This window comes from Aythya fuligula, chromosome 17 (assembly GCF_009819795.1).
Source record: "Aythya fuligula isolate bAytFul2 chromosome 17, bAytFul2.pri, whole genome shotgun sequence".
Lineage (NCBI taxonomy): Eukaryota > Metazoa > Chordata > Aves > Anseriformes > Anatidae > Aythya > Aythya fuligula.
The window spans coordinates 7,787,898-7,811,208 of record NC_045575.1 but is presented as its reverse complement, the minus strand read 5'-3'; the positions used below and the strand labels follow the sequence as shown (position 1 = coordinate 7,811,208).

Here is a 23,311-nt window from a genome sequence, read left to right as displayed (position 1 = left end):
AAGAAGAGGGCAGTGGTGGAATCTCTAATGCTTCCTCTCGGCATTTCAGGTTCTAGCTTCCAACGCACTGACCTCCCTGTGCACGAGTAGCAGCGGGGAGGATGGCTGTGCCTATGCGGAACAGGAGGAGATTGATGTGCTACTGCAGGCCCTGCAGTCTCCGTGCATGAATGTTCGAGACGCAGCTCTCCGGGTAGGTGGGAACAACTCATGGTTACACTGACTTCTTTCATTTTTGGGGAGGTGAATCTTCTCCAACACTGTTGAAGAGAGGCTTCAGCTGTGATCCTAGTCCTTGGGCAATATGTCTGCAGGAGGAGGCTTTAGCTGCTGAATGTTAATGCTGTGAGTAATGCTCTTTGTGCAAGATTTACCTGGTGGAAAAGAGTACACTCTGGGTCTATCCATACTTTTGTGTTGTTAAAACAAGTGTAATTACAACAGCTTAACATTTTCTATTTAAAATTGCATAGAGCTTAGTCTCAAAGGGAGAAGCTGTCAAAAAATTGCTTTGTCTGTATTGGGCCTGGTGTTTTTGGAAAGCTTCAGGCTTAGTCACTTCAAAGAAGATAAAACCAAAAAAACTGAGGGTGCTTTTTTTTTTTTTTCTTTGCCATCAAACAAATTTCTGCTAAGTTCTCCTGAGCTAGTTTCTCTGTTCTTAGGAACAGAAAAGGCTGTAGTCACCAGAGCACAACCTAGTGCTGCACAAGTGTGCATGAATTTTGACATTTCCAATTACTGAGAGCTTGACTTTGCAAAAGTTTCAAGTGTTTTAAAGTATCTGTTTCTAAAATCAGATCTTTGCACTGATTCTCCTGTAAATTAATTCAGGGACTGATGGAGCTACAAATGGTTCTACCAACCCCAGACAGTGATGAAAAGAACGGACTGAATCTGTTGCGTCGCCTTTGGGTAGTAAAGTTTGATGTGGAAGATGAAATACAGAAGTTGGCAGAGAGGTGAGAGTTCTTCCTAGCTGAATGGATTGTAAGGGGGTCTTTCGATTGCTCACCTTGCGAAGCTTTATAGGCAGGGGCTTTGTCTCCTGCAGGCAGAGGGCAGGTTTGGGTCAGCCTTATATTGCACATAGCTGTGGCTTCTCTACCTGAAGGGTGATCCGTTGCCTCTGTGTGTGTGCTGCAGGTTGTGGGAGTCCATGGGTCTGGAGCTGCAGCCTGACCTCTGTTCTCTGCTGATTAAAGATGTCATCTATCATGAAGAGGCAGTGCGACAAGCAGGTGCTGAAGCTCTTTCCAGAGCTGTAGCTCAGTATCAAAACCAGGCAGCAGAGGTTATGAATAAACTTACAGAGATTTACCAGGAGAAGCTCTATGTAAGTACTTTTGTCCCAAAGGCTTGACAGGCCCAAGCTTCTGATGTATTTTCTATTTTTTAAAAGACCATTTTTCCCTTTGTTGGCTCTGAGGATATGCATGAAGTTTACTGTTGCTGTTTGAGCTTATCACAGACTTTAATGTATTGGTCCTCAAGTTAACAGCGAGTAATGGCACCATTCATTGCACAGGTGAATGATATGGCTTAGGTGATACAGGAAGACTGTGGCAGAGTAGGGACTAGAATTAATTTTTTTTGGTCCTAAACTAGCACTCTGCTTGTTTTTTATTATGCTCTTCTGCTAATGGTATCATACCTCTCTGCAGTGTTTTAAAAATGGCATTGCAGGTATGCCTGACAGTGTTCTCTGTGCTTGTGTCCTTGGAAAAGGCATTCTGATGAAATTTCCCTCCTTGCAGAGGCCACCTCCAGTTTTGGATGCTTTGGGACGAGTGATATCTGAATCACCACCTGACCAGTGGGAAGCAAGGTACAGTTATCTTCACTTTTATCTCCTCACTTCCTGTGCATCCAAATGCAGTGTTCCAGATTTTTATTTATACATCCAGGCAGTTTTCTATGCTTATATTTCTGTAAGGGAATGTTCAAGGACAAAATACACATTATATTGACTTGCTGATTTCATGGTTCCTTCTTGTTAAGAATATTTGTGCCCCTCAAGCAGGCTGGGCACTCCAAATTGGGATGCTCTCACTTCCATCCAAATACTTGGTGCTATCTTCTCTATGCCCCTCTGTTAAGAACAGGATCTTTCCTTATCAGTCTCTGAATCTTATCTTACTGGATTCCCACCTCTGTATGGGCAAGTGATTATTGCAAGAGAAGCAGGCAGCAGTGCTAGCCCTAATGAACTGAAAAAATTCCCGTTTGCAGACTTACTTTTTGTCTACTTGCATGCCCTGTGCAGGTCTAATTGGAGATCTTGTTTGCTCTCTTAGGATCATTTGTTTAGTGCTGAGGTGCTGATGTACAGCTGCTGTATTTCAGCAGTAGATGAAGTGATCCTGATGTCTGTGTGTTGGCCCAAGTATCTGTAACGCTTAATCAGCATAAAAGGCATTATTTGGCTGAAGGATTGTTGTTCTTTTGGGAACCTGCAGCATGGGGTTATGTAATGAAATGCACTTAGCTTGGACACTCTGAAGCTCTCTGATTTCATAGTCTTTCTTTATCTCTTCATTTCTTTAATGTACTGTTGATAGTAGATATGTTAGAGACCTCAAGCAATTGCTGTCAAAAGTCACTAAGCTCACCCAGCTCACTGTCTTTACAGGTGTGGCATAGCGTTGGCCCTTAACAAGCTCTCACAGCATCTGGACAGTTCTCAGGTGAAGCCACTCTTTCAGTTTTTTGTACCGGATGCCCTGAACGATCGCAGTCCTGAAGTCAGGAAGTGCATGCTAGATGCAGCTCTTTCAACACTCAACACTCATGGCAAAGTAAGTCTGAATGCTTCTCTCTCTAGCACTGGGAACAGGTGGGATGAAAATGTAGATACTGTGTTGAAGCCCACTGATTTGTTTATTTTTATTAGATGGTGATGTTGCTTGTAACAGCTTATGTTTTAATATAGTCTTTTTTTTTTTTTTTTATCAGTGATGTTCTGTTAGCGACTAGTGTTGGCTATGACCATGATTCTATCATTGCTATAAAAAAAAAGAAATAGCCCCGAATTAACTGGAGTTAAAATGGTATACAACTAGAGCAATAAAAGTAAAGTCATACCACCAATCTTCTAATTCTGGGAAGGTGATATCTGTTTTAGTCCTGATGGGAAGCAAAACTTGAAAACTTTCTGATTGTTGGCTTAATTAAACTTTATAGCAACTGAAATTATCCCAAACTAAGGATCATCACCTTCCTGACAAAGTTATGTTAGATGAGAGAGGTTTAGGGGATGTAAATTGCTCAGCTCCTTTTTTCCTCGTGTGTCAGTCACCTCCTCTGGACAGTCCTCTATATTCCTGTTAAGCTCGGTGTTCCTGCTCTGTTATCACTCTTGTGTCTTGCAACTGCCTTTATAGTTTCTCTTGACAGGTGATGACAGTCAGAGTATTTTCATTATATTGTCTTCCCTTCTGTTTCTTAGAAAAGCAGTGTGAAGTTTGCTTTATCTTCCTGTTCTTTCTTTGCAAATGGAGCAAGCAAAAGGGCAGGCACTTAACGTTTAAGCTAGCAGCCTTGCCTGGTAACTTGCACTGCTTCTGGCAGAACATTGTGCTGACAGCTTTGGAGATCTAATTTTTAAGGACTAACTTCTCTCTAGCAGGAAATATTTGTTGCCTGTCAGGATGGCACAAGGTTTTATGTGATGTGGCATATTAAATGAACTGTAAATACTGTCTGATTGTTCGGTTTGTTGGCTCAGAGAAGAACAAACAAGTCCACTGAGCATAGCAAATCTCATTCTGAGTGGACTCTAGTGGCAAGTTCTGTGGTTTTGTTTTTCAGGACAATGTTAACTCTCTCTTGCCAGTGTTTGAAGAATTCCTGAAAAATGCTCCTAATGATGCCAGTTATGATGCTGTCAGGCAGAGTGTGGTCATTCTGATGGGTTCACTGGCAAAACATCTGGACAAGAGTGACCCTAAAGTTAAACCAATTGTTGGCAAACTGATAGCAGCCTTGTCCACACCATCTCAGCAGGTGGGTGCCTTCCAGGAGGAGTCCCCATTCAGAGGCAGGTTAACACTGATGTCAGAGAGATGAAAAATAGCTCTGGTGACAGACAGCTCTCATCGTGGGTGCAATCTAGGGGAAAGTTATGTCAGAGATCAGTATTTTGTGATCTGACAGCTGGTGGATTGTTTTACAGGTTCAGGAGTCAGTGGCGAGCTGTTTGCCACCACTGGTGCCTGCAATTAAGGAGGATGCAGGAGGAATGATACAGAAGCTGATGCAGTTGCTTTTAGAATCAGATAAGTATGCTGAGCGCAAAGGTGCAGCTTACGGGCTGGCAGGCCTGGTGAAGGGCCTTGGCATCCTTTCTCTCAAGCAGCAGGAGATGATGACCACGCTGACCGATGCTATCCAGGACAAGAAGAACTTCCGTCGGCGTGAGGGTGAGGAACTTTTCCTTCTGAAAGGGTTTTCCTTCTAAATACTTCCTTTATCTTCTATCTACTACTGCTGTGGTCATATTGAATGATACCTTGTGCTTTTCTTTACATTTATTTTACGAAAGTTTGCAGCGCAGGAAATGAGGGCTGTCTGTTATGAAGCCACTAGTTGTGTACAGCGTCCTAAAACTGGTCTGTTTGCATTGTGGTGGGAGAAGGTTATCTGGTCCTAGACAGTATGTTTGTACTCCTGCCTCCTGTTTTCAAAGGCAGGTGTTGTTGCTAGGTGGGCTTCTGCCTCTTGAGGCAGTACATACTCAGCTGGTCTAGAGTGGCTTTCAGAACCTAGTTTTTCCTTGTGATGCTGGATGTTTCCTGTCCTTATTTCTGTTTACTGAAGCTAGGAGTCAGGACTGTTACATGGGTTTAATGCTACTGAGCCTCTTGCTGTCCTTTCTGAGACCACAGATCACCACAGTGCTTGCCAGAAGTGCAAGAAAGCAAGAGATTTTCAGGCTGAGATTTGGGGGCTTTTTGGAGGAATTCTACAGATATCTGGCAAATTATATTTGCTCTTTCCATTCCCTTTAAATGAAGTTATATTTTCACCTTTGTGTTTGTTTTTCCCCTTTATGTTTATTCTCCTCTGACTATCCTTTGTGTTTATTTAGGGGCTCTGTTTGCCTTTGAGATGCTCTGCAGCATGCTTGGAAAGCTCTTTGAGCCGTACGTGGTTCATGTGCTACCTCACTTGCTGCTTTGTTTTGGAGATGGGAACCAGTATGTGCGAGAGGTAAGAGGCCTCAAATTTCTCACAACATGCAGTGTTAGGAGAAAACAGAAACGGAATGGGTATGAATACTGTTTATAGTTAGGCAGATTGAGAAGGTGACACATGCCTGGAGATGCCACTAATATAACTTGATCTTCTTAAGAATTGAAAGCATCTTATTTCAATGGCCATTAACTGGGAGCTACTTGGCTAGCTGCGTTGTTGAACTTAGACACAATTTTACTTGAAGGCTTTGTTCCCATTGAGTCGTTGAGTGAAGAAGGAAAAAACATGTGACACCTTGTAAATGTTCTCTTCTCCTTGGAGGCTGCAGATGACTGTGCCAAAGCAGTGATGAGCAACTTGAGTACTCATGGGGTGAAGCTGGTTTTGCCATCGCTTCTTGCAGCCCTAGAAGAGGAATCTTGGAGAACCAAAGCTGGTATGGACCAATATCTGACTGACACGAGTGAGAGTAATTCATACGTTTGCTGTTGTTCCCCTTGCTTATTCCTGCATCCTTACACCCCTAAGGATATAGGAATAAGCACCTAATAATAAGTACCTAAATAAGTACCAATAAATAACTAAAGGGGGCTACAGGAAGGCTGGGGAGGGACTGTCAGCGAGAGTAGTGACAGGGCAAGGGGAAATGGCTTTATACTAAAGGAGTATAGATTTAGATTAGATATTAGGAAGAAATTCTCTACTGAGAGGGTGGCGAAGCACTGGAACAGGTTGCCCAGAGAAGCTGTGGATGCCCCATCCCTGAAAGTGTTTGAGGCCAGGTTGTTGAATAGGACTTTGAGCAATTTGGTCTAGTGGGAGGTGTCCCTGCCCATGGTTGGAGTTAGATAATCTTCAAGGTCCCTTCCAATCCAAACCATTTTATGATACCTGAGCAAATTCTCCTGGAAGATGCAAGGGACAGTTTTTATTCCTCATCTCTCCAGTAGTAGTCCAGAAGCTAGATGTTTCCTTTCCCACCCCCCCCCGTCATGCCCTTCTTTTCCCTGGTACTAAACAAAACAAAAATAGTTTTTGTCTTTTAAAGTGCATAGAGTGGCTTAGTGCATTTCAGCCATTCTGTGTGTTCTCTGCTAAGACCACTTGTAGATTTGAGTTTGAGGTGAATCTTCTCTTATTTCTTCTTTTGCATTTTTTTTTCTTTCTTTCTTTTTGTGTTCTTCATGCACAGGGTCAGTGGAACTGCTGGGAGCCATGGCATACTGTGCTCCCAAACAGCTCTCTTCCTGCTTGCCCAATATCGTGCCAAAACTTACTGAAGTGCTCACAGACTCTCATGTGAAGGTGCAGAATGCGGGTCAGCAAGCTCTCAGGCAGATTGGGTCTGTCATCAGGAATCCAGAGATCCTTGGTAAGAACTGTCTGCATCTCTGGTGCTGAACAATGACCTCGGTTTATAATAGCAATGTTTGTGTTCACTGCATTTAGGATTAAATGTGAACTTCTATAGAAATGAAGCTACTTCTGTAGCTGTATAACATGAAAGCTTCACAACAGCTGTCTGCTTCAGGGCTTTTTGTGAATACTCCTTTCTGTTTTGTCAGCTAATGTTGTTAGGATTTTCTCTGTTCTATGCTTCTGAATGCTTTAAGAGGATGTAAAGCATCCTGTGAGAGAACACCAGCTCACCCTGGCATGTGCTTTTGTTTTATGTACAAATAAAGTCTTTTCTCTCCTTTTTAAAAATATTCAGCAATTGCTCCAGTTCTGTTGGATGCTCTCACTGACCCTTCCAGGAAGACTCAGAAGTGTCTGCAGACTCTGCTGGATACCAAATTTGTCCATTTCATTGACGCTCCATCGTTAGCTCTTATTATGCCAATTGTTCAGAGAGCTTTTCAAGATCGTTCCACAGACACGAGGAAAATGGCTGCGCAGATTATTGGGAACATGTACTCCCTGACTGATCAGAAGGTATGGTACTGAAGAAGCTTTCTAACTGTATGCTGTATTTACTGTGTAGAAGCTAAGGGAGAAAGCACTGGGGATAATTTATTTGGTTTGGGGATTTTGTTATTAAGGTAAACAATATTAGAACCCAGGCAGCTTTAATTAAATGTATGTAAATGAACAGGCAGCGGCTATAAAGGCAGTGAAAATTCTCAGGAGCTTGAGACTGTTAGCTCTGCACTTGCCTCATCTAGGTATTATCAGATTTATCTCTGCAAGAGAAGTCTTTTAATTTTTACCATATATAAAATGCCTTAACAAATAAACAAGCAAAACTACTACCAGTGAAACACAGATCAGTGGCTTACAGATGGATCCTGGGGTTGTTTGAAAAGTATTTGTACAACCTCGCTGTAGGCTAAAGAGCTGTGTTTAATTTTTGTGCTGATAATCTCTATATTTAAACCTTGTGTAAATGTTAAGAGTGTTGGCTTTTCCTTAGATACAAAGTGGTAAGTTATGAGTGAGCATCAAAAAGGTTTTGAGTGGTTTGCACGGAACTGGTGGTCTGTGTTCTGCTTAGAGAACAATCCAGTGTGCTCATTTGCAGGGTTTTAAAAGGAACTGATTGAACTCTTGAGATGTTAAGGATGATTGCTAATAATAAGGGGCTGAACTGCCCTTTGCATAAAGATGATTTAAGTTTTTCTCATTTTGAATCTAGTACTTAATCTTTGGGCTCTTTGTTTCAGGATCTGGCTCCTTACCTACCCAGTGTGACTCCTGGACTGAAGGCATCTCTGCTGGACCCTGTACCTGAGGTAAGTCTTTTTGTACAAATACTGTTTCAGTGCATTATGTTAAATGTTATCATCATCTTCTGTAGATCTGTAATCAGGCTGACACATCTCTGTCTTAGTAACTTTGACAGGGTATCTTACAAATCTCTTGTTTCTGTTGTCTGTTAGGTGCGTACAGTGTCTGCAAAAGCACTGGGAGCCATGGTGAAGGGCATGGGAGAATCATGCTTTGAGGATTTGTTGCCATGGCTGATGGAGACACTGACATACGAGCAGAGCTCAGTGGACCGATCTGGTGCTGCTCAAGGTGAGGACAGCTGTGTATGAATACTGAGCTCAGGCTTTCTCCTACTGAATCAGATTAGCTTTGTTGTTTCTGACATTTATCAGCTCTGTTACTTGCTTTTTTCCTCCAGGTCTGGCTGAAGTTATGGCTGGTTTGGGGGTGGAGAAGCTGGAGAAACTTATGCCAGAGATTGTAGCTACTGCCAGTAAAGTGGATATTGCTCCACACGTGCGCGATGGTTATATCATGATGTTCAACTACCTGCCAATTACCTTTGGAGACAAGTTCATTCCCTATGTTGGTCCCATCATCCCTTGTATCCTTAAGGTATGTAGCAGAGACCTAAAGAGTTTTATTTGTTAGCAGATTAAAAAATAAAAAAACCTCCAGAGTATTTTAAGCATCATTTCCAGTAATTGTGAGAGAGGTAGATATTTGTTCGGCATTGCTGGACTATAAAAATACATAAATGAATTTAATTTATAAATGATTTATTCTTCAAGTTATTTGCTTGCTGGCTTTTGTAGTCACTAGTAATTTCTTGAAATCACCTTTGACCATTCACAACTCTATGGTCCATCTACTTTTCATGGCTGAGAGAAAACATCTTTTTGTTTTCCTTCTTGGTTTTGTATATTGTGGTGGAAAAGGAAAACAAAAACCAGCTTTCACAGACACTTCTCTCTCTGTGCAGGCACTAGCAGATGAGAATGAGTTTGTGAGAGACACTGCCCTGCGCGCTGGCCAAAGAATCATAAGTATGTATGCTGAGACTGCCATCGCACTTCTCCTGCCACAGCTTGAGGATGGCCTGTTTGATGATTTGTGGAGGATAAGGTAGGTTATATCTTACCCACAGACTTTCCATGCTTAGAAAACTGGTGTGATTAAGACTTTGTTGCTTCTCAAGCAAATTCAGAGACCTCCTATGAAGCAAAAGCAAATGTCTCTTGTTGCTTGTTGATTATGATGCCTTATAGCACCGAGCCTGAGAAGCCCTGCCAGTCATGGATCAGGTTTCCTGGTACCTCCAAAGCATTCCTACTAGATTATTAATTCTGATAGTGACTCTGAAAAGCACTTCCAAGGTAGCTGATGTGGCAATATTTAGTCGCAAACATATTGTTTCTCATTTTTCAAAGTGCTGAGTAAGGTATTGTTCACTTGTATATGGAAATGTGCAGTGGAGCACTCAAAGCTAATAGCAGTTGCTCAAAAATTAGTTGTACTAAAAGGTTTGTGTCAGCTGAGTGCTGATGGTTGCCTTTATCACAGGAGAATGTCTTTTGGATTGGCACAGATACTGGCAACGTCTTCTTCCTTTTCAGAATCCACACAATTCCCTGATACATTGCTTTGATACAGGAACTTTCTTGTCCAGTCTGGCTTGAAATTCATTCCTTCCCCTTCTTTCTAGCATGCTTGTTCACAGTCATGTAGGCAGAACGATCTTATGTATCAGCCCATACAGCATTTCATTGCTGACCTAACTCTTTGCCTTGCATTTTGTTCATGTCTCTATTTTATGTATTTGGACAGGGACTGCCTGATTACCCTGTTTCGTAACACTTGACTATCTTTCTGTTGCCAGGTTTAGCTCAGTTCAGCTCCTTGGAGATCTTTTATTCCATATCTCGGGAGTCACTGGAAAAATGACCACAGAAACTGCCTCAGAGGATGACAATTTTGGAACAGCCCAATCAAACAAGGTAAAGCTGTTCCTGCCTGTTGTGCTTTTTTTAAAATCAGCTTGGAAAGCCTGCTGGAAAGACGTATCAAATAAGCATGTATCTTGTTCTTTTTGTAAGCTTCGGGAATGGATAATAAAATTTTATGCTGTTTCTTTTCAGGCTATCATTAATGCTCTTGGTGTGGAGAGGAGGAACAGGGTGCTGGCTGGGCTGTACATGGGCCGCTCTGACACCCAGCTCGTAGTGCGTCAAGCCTCCTTACATGTCTGGAAGATTGTCGTCTCAAACACTCCTCGCACACTGCGTGAAATTTTGCCAACCCTCTTTGGGCTTCTGCTGAAATTCTTAGCCAGTACTTGCGCAGATAAGCGAACGGTGAGAAATTGAGTAATGCATTCCTGTTACTGCAGACCTTATAAACTAATCCATGAAGAACACGGGAGAATTCTTTTATGAATCACTCTAAAACTATAATGAATTTAATTGGGCTGAGAGTATGAGTTCTCTCTTTACTGAAGGCAACTGTGATGACAGTAAAACTATTTTTCTACGACTACTTGTTACAGTGTTGTTTCCATTGCTACTACGCTTTCTATACTGTGAATGGTGATTTATAGTCAAAAGCTAACTTTCGCTTAAAATTCAGCTTCTTAAGTTTTATAAAACAAGAAAACTAATTAAATAATTTTTGGGGGATAGGTTGCAGCACGGACATTGGGAGACCTTGTCCGGAAGTTAGGAGAGAAGATCCTTCCTGAAATCATTCCTATTCTGGAAGATGGACTGAGGTCAGACAAGAATGATGAAAGACAAGGAGTCTGCATTGGGCTGAGTGAGATAATGAAATCTACCAGCAGAGATGCGGTAAGTTAAATAAGGAAGGTGAAATTTGCCATTTCCTGTGTATTTGTTACAATGCCGGGGTTGCAGTTGAGACACAAAAATACAATGACAGTATTGGACATCTTTTATGGACTAGATTCAGGACTTATAATTGATGAGTTGCTATTGAGGCAAATGTACACATTTGCATCTGTTGATATATTTAAGCCATTGCACAGTTTTGACTTTTATGAGCTATCATAATAAAAAAAAAAATCACAAGGTATCCTTAGAGCATTGCAAATCTTTGATTAATCCTTATTTTCTTCCGGTATATTTCAAGCAAACAGAAAGTTAGAGTTCACTGTGTAAATTCCTGTTCTTAGCTATTCTACTGAGTTGCGCATGTCCATTGTGCTTTAGATATTCTGTAATTTTATCTTTGTTTTCAGGTACTGGTTTTCTCCGAGTCCCTAGTTCCTACTGTGAGAAAAGCTCTGTGTGACCCTCTGGAAGAAGTCAGAGAGGCCGCGGCTAAAACATTTGAACAGTTGCACTCAACAATTGGACATCAAGCTCTTGAGGATATCCTGCCATTTTTGTTGAAGCAGCTGGTAATCATTACTCAGCGTTAGTCAACAACTTAATGATGTTGTGGGACAAGTTTTGAATGACTAGCTTAAAGGAGAGGGAAGCTTGGATTGGCAGACCCTTCCAGGGAGTGGCGTCTCTACACTGTCTCCTCCTTGTCATGCTAGCCATCAGCAGGGCAAGTCTTGTGGCTAAAGCACAAGCCTGAGAATTGCTGCATCTGGCTCTGCTAGGGAATTGCCATTGTCACCTCCATAAATTGGCCACCGTGCCTGATATGTCACATCAGAAAAATGTGACATAAGGGCTTTTTTAGGTTTTAGTTATATAAGAGCATTTTTAGACAGAAGGACCTGTGTAAGTACTGGTTATATGATCAAGTGGTGAACAGTCACTTGAAACAAGGTTTAGCTTGGTGTGTCACAAATCATGTCTCAGGTCTGTAATGTTCTCTCTCCCTGTAGGATAATGAAGAGACATCTGACTTTGCTGTGGATGGTCTTAAACAAGTCATGGCTGTCAAGAGCCGGGTGGTGTTGCCTTATTTGGTGCCAAAGGTACAACTGGAAACAAACTTCAGAGCTATGTTTTTATTCTATTTTCTGCCAGATTTCTTTGGACTGATGACAAAATATTTTGAAGTCTTCTTCCAATTTTATGCTCAAAACATTGTCACTGCAGTTGTGATGCAGTCATACTTAAAACTTTCTCCTGTTATAGATGACTTAAAATTCATTCCTTCTGAAGAAACTTCTTACTCATTTCTTATTTTTTATTTATTTATTTTTCTAGCTGACTACTCCCCCCGTGAATACCCGTGTGCTAGCTTTCCTCTCATCAGTAGCAGGGGATGCTCTGACAAGGCACTTGAGTGTCATCCTGCCTGCTATGATGTCTGCACTGAAAGAGAAGCTGGGGACTAGTGAAGAGCAACTGGCAAGTACCACGGTTCAGTTCTGTGTTATGACTGGTTGCCTGAAGATAGTGCTTTGGGTTTATTTCTCAGCACAGAACCTGTGTTCTCTAGATTAACAGATTGCATATTCCATCCACTAGCTTCTTCAGGCTGAATTTTCTTGCCTGGTGGCATATTGAAAGTTGAAAAACATATGCTTTCCAAATCCATTTGTATCCGTATGAAAGTCTCTTTGGCCTGCAACAAGATGCAATTCTCAGTTTACTTATTCTTGGAGAGCTGCCAGAGTGTCTAGTTAGCTTTATTTATTATTGGTATAGAAGACTGAGAGATTAAAGGGCTGGAAGGAGAAAATCTTCTATTTTGCACGCAGCACTCCTTCTTAACTGCTTTCAGAAACATCTGTTATTTGGACTCCAGAGAACATCCTGGAGCTGTGACTGAATATAGACATGTACACAAGTTGGTGAATTGGGAATGTTGGTGATAAAGTCCTCTTTTCTGTCTGCTGAAGATGCCCTTTCACTCAGCTTCTAGACGTGCTTGTAATTAGTATTATGATGCAAAGCCGCAACTTTTTTTTTTTTTTTTTTTTTTATTTAGGTAGTTTATCTGACAAGACCCATGGTGTCTGGGGGTAAATAAGACCAGGCAGACTGAGCTACTCTAATTTTTGGAAGTTAGCCCTTCTGCAGCTGCAGAGCTATCTGTGCAACAGTTCAGGTCACTTGTTAAATGCTGAGAGTTGATTATATACCTGTCTTTGGTCCAGGACTGGTGACCCATTTATAGCTTTTTTTAACCCTAAAATTTGTCACTAAATATAAGGACTGAAATATGAGTGGGAAATCGGTTTTGAATTGAGCTTTTAATGGCAGTGTGACCAGCTATTCCATAAGAAAAGATCAGCAAGTGGGATATATTGTAGTATTTATCTAAGAGATAATGCTTTGGATAACACGGGCAAACCTGGTGCTAAATCTGGCTTTATTCTATTTGAGAGTTAATGTAAAGTTAATTTGGACTCTTTAGGAGATGGCAAACTGCCAGTCTGTAATCCTGTCCGTGGAAGATGATGTTGGACAGAGAATTATAACTGAAGATTTGCTAGAAGCTACCCGCAGCCCTGAGGTGGGAATGAGACAAGCAGCAGCTGTCATTCTGAATATCTACTGCTCCAAGACAAAAGCAGACTATACTGGGCACCTCAAGAACCTGGTTTCAGGCTTGATACGACTATTTAATGATACCAATCCTGTAGTTTTGAATGAAAGCTGGGATGCACTTAATTCCATCACCAAGGTAAGATGCAGCTTAAAAAGGTTACGGTGGTAATGGCTGGCAAGGAGAAAGCAGGGATAGAGCTGCTAAAATACTGCCTGAATTGAACCTTTTGTTTTGTCTGTAAACGGCATTTACATTTGCAAATACTGCAAAGATTTGAGAGTTACAGGCTGAGCCTGACATCAGCATTATGAGTGAAGCAAGAGGAAGGAAACAGCTGCCTTCTCTTGACACACCTGAGAATTCAGAAAGAAAAGCTGGTCGTGATGTTACCTCATCTTTGTCTTACCCTTTTCTCCTGCAGAAATTAGATGCTGGGAACCAGCTTGCCCTCATTGAGGACTTACACAGGGACATCCGGGTTGTAGGGAACGAGGCCAAAGGAGAGCATGTGCCAGGATTCTGCATTCCTAAGAAGGTAAAGGATCAGAATGAGCATGTCATGCAAAGTTGGAGTCGTCACAGCCATCATGTCCCACCCTTTGGGGGTTTTGATTGATATGATGTTACAGCTATTAGAAATACTGAAAAAAATCCAAATCCACATGTTGGAGACTTTTTGTAGGCTATTCCTGCTCTTGAATTACCTTGCAGGCAACTCCTTTTGTAACAAGATTTTTGACAATTCTGTTATGCATGTAAGTCATGACTGCTGGCTGCTTCTTGTGGAGGTGTAATGCTGGACTTGTGTGCCAAATTTCTCTGGTTTAAAAATTCTCTCATCCACCAGCACTTTCCTCATAGCAACTGGCTTAGCAAGGCGTAGATGCATGAAATCAAGCTGAATAAAAGTAGCTCTGTAAATGTGGAAGCAGGCAGCTGAAGGTCAACAGGAAATTGAGAGAAACTCTCCAAGCTTGTTCATCTGGTGTATAACAGAAGCAAAAATAAGACATTTTTTGCATCGTAGCTTCTAAGTTTTTTTTATCTAATTGTCATGACAGGGAGTGACTTCTATACTCCTGGTGCTGCGGGAAGGTGTTCTAACTGGCAATCCAGAGCAAAAGGAGGAAGCAGCAAAGGCCTTAGGGCTAGTTATTAAGCTGACTTCTGCTGAAGCTCTTAAACCATCTGTGGTAAGCATTACTGGACCACTCATTCGGATCTTGGGAGATCGGTTCAGCTGGAATGTCAAGGTGGCTCTGCTTGAAACATTAAGCCTTCTTTTAGCCAAGGTAAGATTCAAAGTAATTGACTGGTTTGTGAACATATACCGTGATAACCTTCCTAAAATCTGTTGCTCTTCATTTAAATATAGTTAGGATACCTGATGGTGTATATCTGATATTTAGGAATGGCACTGCAACTGGCCTACTGAAAAAAAGTGTCCTATTTTTGAATCACTGGGCCTCTTAGAAATATTGCTAAATGCTGTTCCCACTTTAACTTGATTAAAAACTACCGTGTAATTAATTTTTCTCATGCATTCTCCCCATTTTGTGAAATGTTAAGTTCAAAGATGATAATCTCATGCATTTGAACTGAGCTGAGCTTTTATTCAGTGCTTTCCACAGAAGCGAATATTCATGATGGTGTAGAAATCTTTTAACATTTTCCTTGTATTTCAGTCTACAGAAAGAAAGGTTAGGTTTGAAATGAATAAACATTGCATGGTAAAGCATTGTTTGTGTTCTTCCTGTTTTAGTGGTGTGGTAGATCTGAGTAAGGGCTATTTGCTACTCTGATAACTGACTGCTGTACAAGTTGTGCTGTTTACAGGCCTCAATTTATAGCCAGTGTTTCAGACTCGTCTGCATCACTTTTCCTTCTTTCATCTCTGGTGTAGGTTGAGATTGCCCTGAAACCATTTTTGCCTCAGTTGCAAACAACCTTCACCAAAGCTCTGCAAGACTCCAACCGTGCTGTTCGGCTCAAAGCTGCCGATGCTCTTGGCAAACTCATTGTTATCCACGTAAAAGTGGATCCTCTCTTTACTGAGCTATTGAATGGAATTCGTTCCAGTGATGACTCTGCCATCAGGTAAGGTGGAGGTGGTACCTCAAACTTCGCTGGGCTAGAATGGCAGAGCTACTGTAGCTATTTGAGTAGAATTTCTTCCCTCCCTTAGTTCTGAGAGTAAGATTTACTCACTATTAATCAAGAGTTGTAAAACCAAGGACGTGGATGATAGGGACTTTCTGGGTCAAAAGCTAAGCCCTGGTGTGTGACTTCAGGGAGGTGTTACTTGGCATCTGCTCAGTTCTTCTCCCTCCTGAATCACAGAATGTTAGGGATTGGAAGGGACCTACACATACAGATCCCTAACAAACTGATTTCCTGATTTATTTCTTTAAAATCTTTGAATAGTCAGAAGTTATTTATGTTGTAAGAGACAGACACAAACATGGAAATATTCTCTAGCATGCAGCTCTTATCAGTGGAAGAAACATCAGTCTCCTAAACGGCAAAGTGTGTTAATCTAATTACTGTGTGAGAAATTCTTAGGGCTGTCCAGAGCTCAGTTTATTCTTTAGGGTGAGAGAAGAGGCAATCTCTGACTGTACGTTGTTATCACTTCTAGGGACACGATGCTGCAAGCTCTGCGGTTTGTGACACGAGGAGCTGGTGCAAAAGTAGATGCTGCAATTAGGAAGAATATCAGCACGCTGCTTCTGGGGATGCTGGGACATGATGAGGTATTGCTTCAGACAGCTGCAAAGGATCCCTGTTATGGACAGTCTTACTTTTAAACTTGCCATCTGAACTTCCTAACAAAATTATTTTCTAAAATACCTTCTGGGGAAAGAAACTTACATAAAGAAGCATTTTAGTTGGGCATTGCTCACTAAACTGAATGCAGTCTGTAAAATCAGTCTTGTTGGAACCTTAACTGAGAGCCAGGTGCAAGAATTGGAGATCTCTAGCCAGTTACTTTTAACTCTGAAAACCTGTGAGTTTAATGTTTCCTTAGCAACCGTCTATGTGGGTTTGACCTGCAGTTCCTCACCGACGTGCTTAAGAAAGATCTGAAGTCAGGATTTGCTTTTTATCGCAGAAAAAACCTGCAGTACCTTCGGTGCATGCACGTACATGTGTCTGTAGGCTCTGAGGTGGGGGTTGTCAATTTCTTTGCTAATGACATATTTTTCTCCAATAGATAAGTAATACTAAGTTTAATATAGGGTTTTCTATATATGACAGCAACAGTATCATATGTGAGATTAAAATAAATAATCTTAGTAATTTTTTGTTTGTTTGTTTTAATGCAGACATACAACTGTTGTCATGCTAGAAACAAAAGCAGAAAAAATCCCACTGGATTTGATGTTTGAGGGTGGAGAATAGCAGTGATATTATAGTTGCATAAGCAAGCCGAACCTACAAAAGTCTGGAAGCTTTACATTCAAAGTAGTATGAGTTTATTACAGAGATAAGCTTATCTAGAGATGGCTAGAAGTAATGCTTATTTTCTAGACTATGAATCAAAATGTAAGTGTTAACATATCTTTTGAAACACTCACTTTCATTTTATGACTTGTTAACAAGTCAGAATTTATATGAGACCTCTAATTATTCAATCTTTGCTGGCTTTTCTTTGACTGTGGAAGAGGCTTTAAATTCCATTCCATACAAGAAAACTCATGAAGTGACACACAGGTAGTACTAGGAGTGAAAGGGTGCCTACTAGTATGTTTTCCCCCTTCTCCGTTTATTTCATATCATCTTCTGTCACTTGCTCTTCTTGCTACTGATCAGTGATGCGCATTGTGTCCCACCAGCATTACTCTTTCCCTCCTTCCCTCATTAGGATGCCACCCGCATGGCCTCAGCTGGCTGCTTGGCAGAACTGTGTGCATTTCTGTCGGAAGAGGAGCTCAGTACTGTTCTCCAGCAACACTTACTGGGTAGGTGAAGTTACCGTGACCACCAGAACCAAACCTGAAAAGCAGGGGAAGATACTTTCTTAGCCAGTGGTTTGGGAAAACTTTATGACTAAGTGATTTAGGTTCCTCCTTCTTATCTTAAACATGAATCTTCAGATTTCCTTGTACTTTTCTTTGCTCTTGGCAGTTCATGTGTACACTCTGGTACACTGCTGTAATTTAGGTTTACCTGTATTTTTTCTGGTTTCGTTTTCAGGTGAGTTGATGAAAGTACCAGCATGGCCAAGTAATTGCTTAGTGCTGACGCAGAGGATGGGAGGTGACAGGATGTTGAGGAAGGGTGGAGGGAGGGCTGTCCCACCTTAGTTGATGACACTGTGATCTTAGATTGGCTTATGCTTATTGTAGACCAAATCTGGTGGCTTCAGATGCTTTTGGAAAATTAACCTTTCACTTAGACAAATGCATGAATTTTGTGAGAAACTGTAGGTTGGAAGTGCAATGGTACTCTATGGAATTATGAAAAAAGGAAATATGTTACCTGGTTTCAGATTACTTTTGACACCAATAAAATTGTAAAGCTTATGTAATTCCAAAGGCAAGTTGCTTCATGCACTAAGTGATGTGGGCCTGGCTACATGTGACTTGGAAGACCATCAGAAATAGCCAGGTTCAACAATGCAGAGTCATTTCTTTGTGTCAGGTTTCCATATCTGCCCATAGGGTGTTCCCATCTGATAGTGGTGCTGTGGTTTAGCACAGTGTATATGGCTCTTTGGGAGGAGTGGAGAAAGGAAGATGCTGCTTTAGATGTTGTTAATTATTTCATTTTATCTAAGGGAGTTGACAAACTGACAAATACTTTCTCAGATGTAGCATTTTTAGAGGTATTTTTTTTCTGTCATTTCTAGCGGATGTCTCTGGAATTGACTGGATGGTGAGACATGGACGAAGCCTGGCTCTCTCAGTGGCTGTAAATGTTGCTCCTTACAGGCTGTGTTCCCCCAAATACTACAACAGTGTTCAGGAGATGATCCTCAGCAATGCCACCGCTGATAGGGTAAGCACTACCTGAGGGTGGGCAAGTTCTGTTCAAGTGCTTGTGGGAGTAGTTTTAAAAGGTGCACAAGTCCATTGTAATACCAAAAAAAAAATGGAACAAAAAATTCCCAAGTGCAGTCTGAATGTTCTCCCTTGACTAGATGCAGTTTTAGAGTGAAATGACATGACTGTTCTGATTCTTTGAGTTCTGGTCTCTGTGGAGATGAAGATTAAATAATCTTCAGACGCGGAGCAACTTTCACTGGGGGTAAATTACACTTCTGCTGTCCTATTATAGTTCTCATTCACAGGCCAGGTTTACAAGTGCAAATATTTCAATTTAGGAGGAAGATTTTAAAAATAAGGTTGCACGAATAACTTAGCGTTGAGAACCTGTGGGCCATGTGCGATCTGCCACCACATTCCATGTAGCTCACAGCCACATAATGATTTTTATCATACTTATCCAATAACATTACATTGTTTTTGTGAGTTGCACGCTACCATTCTTTTAAAGATCCTTTTAGCCTTTTGCAAAAGCTCACCAGTCTGTGGGCCTACAACTAGTACAGGCTCTGTAGAGTCTGTAACTATGGGCCTAGTTATGGGGGCTGTTGAACTCTACTCATCAGTTTCTGTTTGTATGTCGAAGATACCCATTGCAGTTAGTGGCATTAGAGGGATGGGCTTTCTTATGAAGTACCACATGGAAGAAGGGGGGAACCTGCCTCCAAAACTTTCCAACCTCTTTATTAAGGTAAGACCGTTTATGCTACCTGGTATTGTTTTCCTGGGATCTTAACTAGTGTCATATGATCTTTCTTTCAGCTAATTCATAGGTGGTTTTCTTTACAAAATATCTGTATTGTAATATAGCATTAAAGCTGAAACCTCAGCTCCCTTATTTTGGGAAGCTCTAAATCCCTTGATGCTTGGAAATCTAGGTAAGTCGTTTTTTGTAGCAAAGCACAGACAGAATACCTTTACTAGCCTACTTTGTAGCTGCAAACACAATACCACCATCTCTGTTGTAATATGGAAATTTGACTTTTGTTCTTTGTTCATTGTGATTTTTTTTCCTTTGCAATAACAAACAGCTGGCAGAGATGGAAAACTGTAGCGGGGGAGTTATCTGTTTGTTTTTTAAGGTTGCTAACGGATTTTGTTAGAAAGGTGCCAAATACCAACTCCTTTCCTCCCTGGTTTTGCTGCAGTATTTTTCAACTTTTTTTTTTTTTTTTTTGAATGGAGTAGCTCCTAGAGCCTGGAAGAAAAGTGAATATTGAAGTCAATGCTTTTTTCCAATTCATATCTATTTAAATAATCTACCTCAGAATTCCTTTCTCTGTTGTTCTGGTTTATTTTTTTCCCCATGAAAGTAGAAGGAATCTGATTTTGAACGTTAGAACCTCAGGATCCTTTTTAATGTCTTAGAAAAGGTGAGGGAAGACAGAATGAGATGTAATGCTGGAGCAGGTGACCTGCTGCTTTTTATTTTGTCTGTTATCTTTATTGTAAATAAAAATGCGTTATATTTTCAGGTTTTACATTTCAGTCTGTCAAACATGCAGGTTGACATGGAGGCTATAATTCTTCAAAGCAATCTTTTTGTTTGAAATTCTACATCCATACATTAATTTGTATCATAGTATTATGTTAAAATATAAGTATCACAATTGTCACAATACCTTTATCATGGCATTAATAGTTGATGTGTAAATGTTAGCTTTCATGTTCTAATATGTTGAGATTAAATCAAAAGTAAGCATCTCTCAATTTTTTATTTTAAAATGAAATATCCTATTGAAATGTACCTTAAATGCTAATCAGAGATTGAGTGGGCTGTTGCTGCTAATCAAGTGTATTTTACAGAGGTCCTAACACTGTCAGCTTTTGCTGCATTCAGTGGTCACTGTCATTTCCTGAGAATGCTGAAAGAGAAGCATGTGACCCTGCCAACAACCACATTTTTAGAAGCTTTCTTTTGAAAAAGTATCTTGTTTTCAAGGTTTAATCTTCTCTTACTGTATATGTAAGTTTAGTAAAACTTGTTTATAACTAACATGTTTCTCTCTTGTGTATCTGTGAGTTGAAGACTGCTTGTTTTTCTTGTTGTAGCTTAACATACTTGAATTAGAAAAAAGTTAAACGTGCTTTAAATGCCTGTCCTTGGTATATCTGAATTTAAGACCATCTTTGTCTCATTCAGTGTCTCCAGAACTCATCCAGTGATATAAAGTTAGTTGCGGAGAAGATGATCTGGTGGGCAAATAAAAGCCATCTTCCCGCACTGGATCCTCAGACAATAAAACCAATTCTCAAAGCACTTCTGGACAACACAAAAGATAAAAACACGAGCGTAAGAGCCTACAGCGACCAAGCCATTGTTAACCTTCTGAAGATGAGAGCGGGTGAACAAGTACTTGAGGTATGAGACAGAAGAAAACGTAACCACCGGTAGCGGGCTGTGTCACGTGGCTCTGCCTTTGGTTGTTTTAAGTGTTGGGTCTGGAGTCTCAGAAGGTGCTGGCAGTCTCTTTATGGAATAGATGGAGTGGGATGTTCCTTATTTGCATTTAAGCCTTCATCACTATTCTCATGCTAAGCTTTGAAGAAATATGCAAATTACCTGATGCTGTACAATCATACCATGCAGTATTGAGAAGATCAAGGTATTTAATGAACCCTTAATGTTTACAACAGTAGACTTGCTTTCAAAATGCCTGAAGCCTTACAGTGCTGTAGTTACCTCAGCTAGAACTGGTAGTTTATTGCTGTTGTCACTTGTATAATCCTATTGCAGTATTAGTGGTGCTAGAGAGAGTATTTTTAGGATGGATGGAATGAATACCCCTTTGCTACATCCATATCCAGACCTCTTTTCAAAGTCCTAGTTGGTTTTGGATAGTTCTCATGTTTGGAATTATAAAACCAGATGAAAGCTTTGGGCATATTTGAAAAATTGTAGACAAATATGCCTTGTGAGGCACTGAAATTTGTTATTTTGAATGGTGTATCCTAAGGAATTGGTAATTGGTGTTGTCTTCCTTCCACAGTCGGTTTCCAAGATTCTGGATACTGCCAGCTTGGAGCTTCTCAACGAAAGCTGCAGGCGATCCCTTAAGAAGCTGGCTGGCCAGGCTGACTCTGACGAACAGATAGATGACACTATACTGACGTGATAATAAAGCTCAAAAAGACAAGAAAACACTGAACCAACCGCTGCATCAGCATTTCAACTCAAAACACCTATTTTAAATGTTTTCATTTTTGAAAATGTTAATTCTGATGGGATTTCATGAAAAGGACTCCCAGAGAGTATTTTAGTATCGAATATACCAGAATAGCCTTAATTAGACCCACATTAGCTGAAAATTGAAAATTTGGTCCCCTTTTTGAAACAGATAATGCGCAAGAAACAGATATACTAATCAATACTGGTAAATTATGGCCAATTGTGAGGTGTGGCTAGAGCACATCAGGCTTAAACTCTGGTGATACCTATTTTTTTTTCCAGGATCTCTGCAAAAACTCCAGTATTCAAAGTACTGTTGGCCTTTTCCAGAGACCCTGTGAAGCTGGAATAGAACTCAGTGAAATTTCAATCGTATTGTTTTTGTGTACTGCTAACTTGCTGCTTGTGACGGTTCTGAAGACTGAAAATCCCTGTAAAACACAGTATTTAAAACAGCCTTAGAAATCACAGATACAAAAGGGGAATTAAATGCAGTCTGTTTAAAGAAGGAACATTTAATAAAGGCTTTGACTTTGATCCTTCTGGTGTAAACTGTTCTTTTTAGACATTCATTTGTCAACAAACTAATACTGTGATTTACTTTTTGGACCTGCTTTTTCTAGGGCGTACAGTTTGTAGAGTGGGTAGTGCTACAATCTATAAAAACCCTTTTGCAAAACTGAGGAGGCTAGGGTTTAAAACCAAGCCAGAAGTGACATTTAATGAAATTTGTAATTGCTCCTGTTCATTTCCAAAGTATTTTTGACTACATCCAGCTTTTTGTTATTTGACTTGTGAAAAGTCCTCTATTTTTGTCTTCAAAGGCTTTGAAAGATACTTGGCACTTCCAACACACAGATTTTTTTGTCAATGAGTTGTACTGCCCCAAGAAAGCAGTGTTTTACTTTACCTGGCCAACTATGCACTTGTGTGGTTTCTTTTTTTTTTTTTTTTTTTTTAAATTAACTAACACCTTTAATGCCACTTGATGTAAATAGTGAAAAATTGTGTTGCAAAATGCCAATTTTTAGAGGGAAAATTTGTTTTGCATTCTATGCAGAGTAGTAGTTAAGCAAGCTGTATCTGTTTAAGGAACCTACAGAGCAGATGGTTGCACCTCAGAAGCTAGAGCATCAAAATCTGTACTTTCAAAGCGGGGGGATTCAACTCTGGATGGCTCAAACCATGATGATGGGAGAATACAATACTACACATCATAAAATTTGAGAGCATAAAATGTAACCACAAGGGATCACACCTTCCACTAGAACTGATTTGCTGATTGCTGTGGCAATAGCAGCAAACCTAAAAACATTTAATCTTCACCACGCTAATTCCTGAAATAGCAAGATACAGTCTTGAGTAGGTATTTGGGAGTTCTGTGCTTTGTTCTGGTCAAAAGCCTGTCAAAAAGCTCCTGATGTTCTGTCAGCTCCCAAGCCTGTGGTACAGGCTCCTGGCAAGCAAGTGATTTGCTGCAGAAGCCAGGCGGAACTATTGGAAGTGACTTGGGAAAGTCAGCTGCTTTACCGCTCATCTAAAATACGCTCAGCTCCGACTGAACCATTCCTAATTGATTTCCATATAATTGTTCTTCTACAGCATCATACGCTGGTGATTCTATAACTCATCTATGCCATCTATTTCATTAGAAGCACTTTCAGACTGTCAGAGCTTACCTCATGTCTACCAAAGCCTTCCTTGCTGCTACTGG

The 23,311-nt window shown here is 40.6% G+C and overlaps 1 protein-coding gene across 1 annotated transcript in view; it reads left to right on the top strand.

Moving 5' to 3' along the window:
• Positions 1-22,134, top strand: part of GCN1 (GCN1 activator of EIF2AK4) — a 42,713-nt gene extending 20,579 nt beyond the window's left edge. The window contains exons 28-58 of the mRNA XM_032198800.1: positions 50-193; positions 835-962; positions 1,147-1,336; positions 1,758-1,828; positions 2,633-2,798; positions 3,811-4,005; positions 4,175-4,421; positions 5,090-5,211; positions 5,518-5,632; positions 6,389-6,568; positions 6,911-7,131; positions 7,860-7,928; positions 8,076-8,214; positions 8,324-8,520; positions 8,888-9,030; positions 9,785-9,902; positions 10,044-10,259; positions 10,584-10,748; positions 11,159-11,320; positions 11,762-11,854; positions 12,090-12,233; positions 13,246-13,515; positions 13,802-13,915; positions 14,442-14,672; positions 15,284-15,477; positions 16,019-16,133; positions 17,246-17,342; positions 18,233-18,381; positions 19,015-19,119; positions 20,572-20,790; positions 21,419-22,134. Coding sequence (XP_032054691.1) covers positions 50-193; positions 835-962; positions 1,147-1,336; positions 1,758-1,828; positions 2,633-2,798; positions 3,811-4,005; positions 4,175-4,421; positions 5,090-5,211; positions 5,518-5,632; positions 6,389-6,568; positions 6,911-7,131; positions 7,860-7,928; positions 8,076-8,214; positions 8,324-8,520; positions 8,888-9,030; positions 9,785-9,902; positions 10,044-10,259; positions 10,584-10,748; positions 11,159-11,320; positions 11,762-11,854; positions 12,090-12,233; positions 13,246-13,515; positions 13,802-13,915; positions 14,442-14,672; positions 15,284-15,477; positions 16,019-16,133; positions 17,246-17,342; positions 18,233-18,381; positions 19,015-19,119; positions 20,572-20,790; positions 21,419-21,544 — 4,845 coding nt within the window. The 3' untranslated portion in view covers positions 21,545-22,134. The remainder of the gene's footprint in view (positions 1-49; positions 194-834; positions 963-1,146; positions 1,337-1,757; positions 1,829-2,632; positions 2,799-3,810; positions 4,006-4,174; positions 4,422-5,089; positions 5,212-5,517; positions 5,633-6,388; positions 6,569-6,910; positions 7,132-7,859; positions 7,929-8,075; positions 8,215-8,323; positions 8,521-8,887; positions 9,031-9,784; positions 9,903-10,043; positions 10,260-10,583; positions 10,749-11,158; positions 11,321-11,761; positions 11,855-12,089; positions 12,234-13,245; positions 13,516-13,801; positions 13,916-14,441; positions 14,673-15,283; positions 15,478-16,018; positions 16,134-17,245; positions 17,343-18,232; positions 18,382-19,014; positions 19,120-20,571; positions 20,791-21,418) is intronic.
• The last annotated feature ends 1,177 nt before the right edge of the window (positions 22,135-23,311 follow it).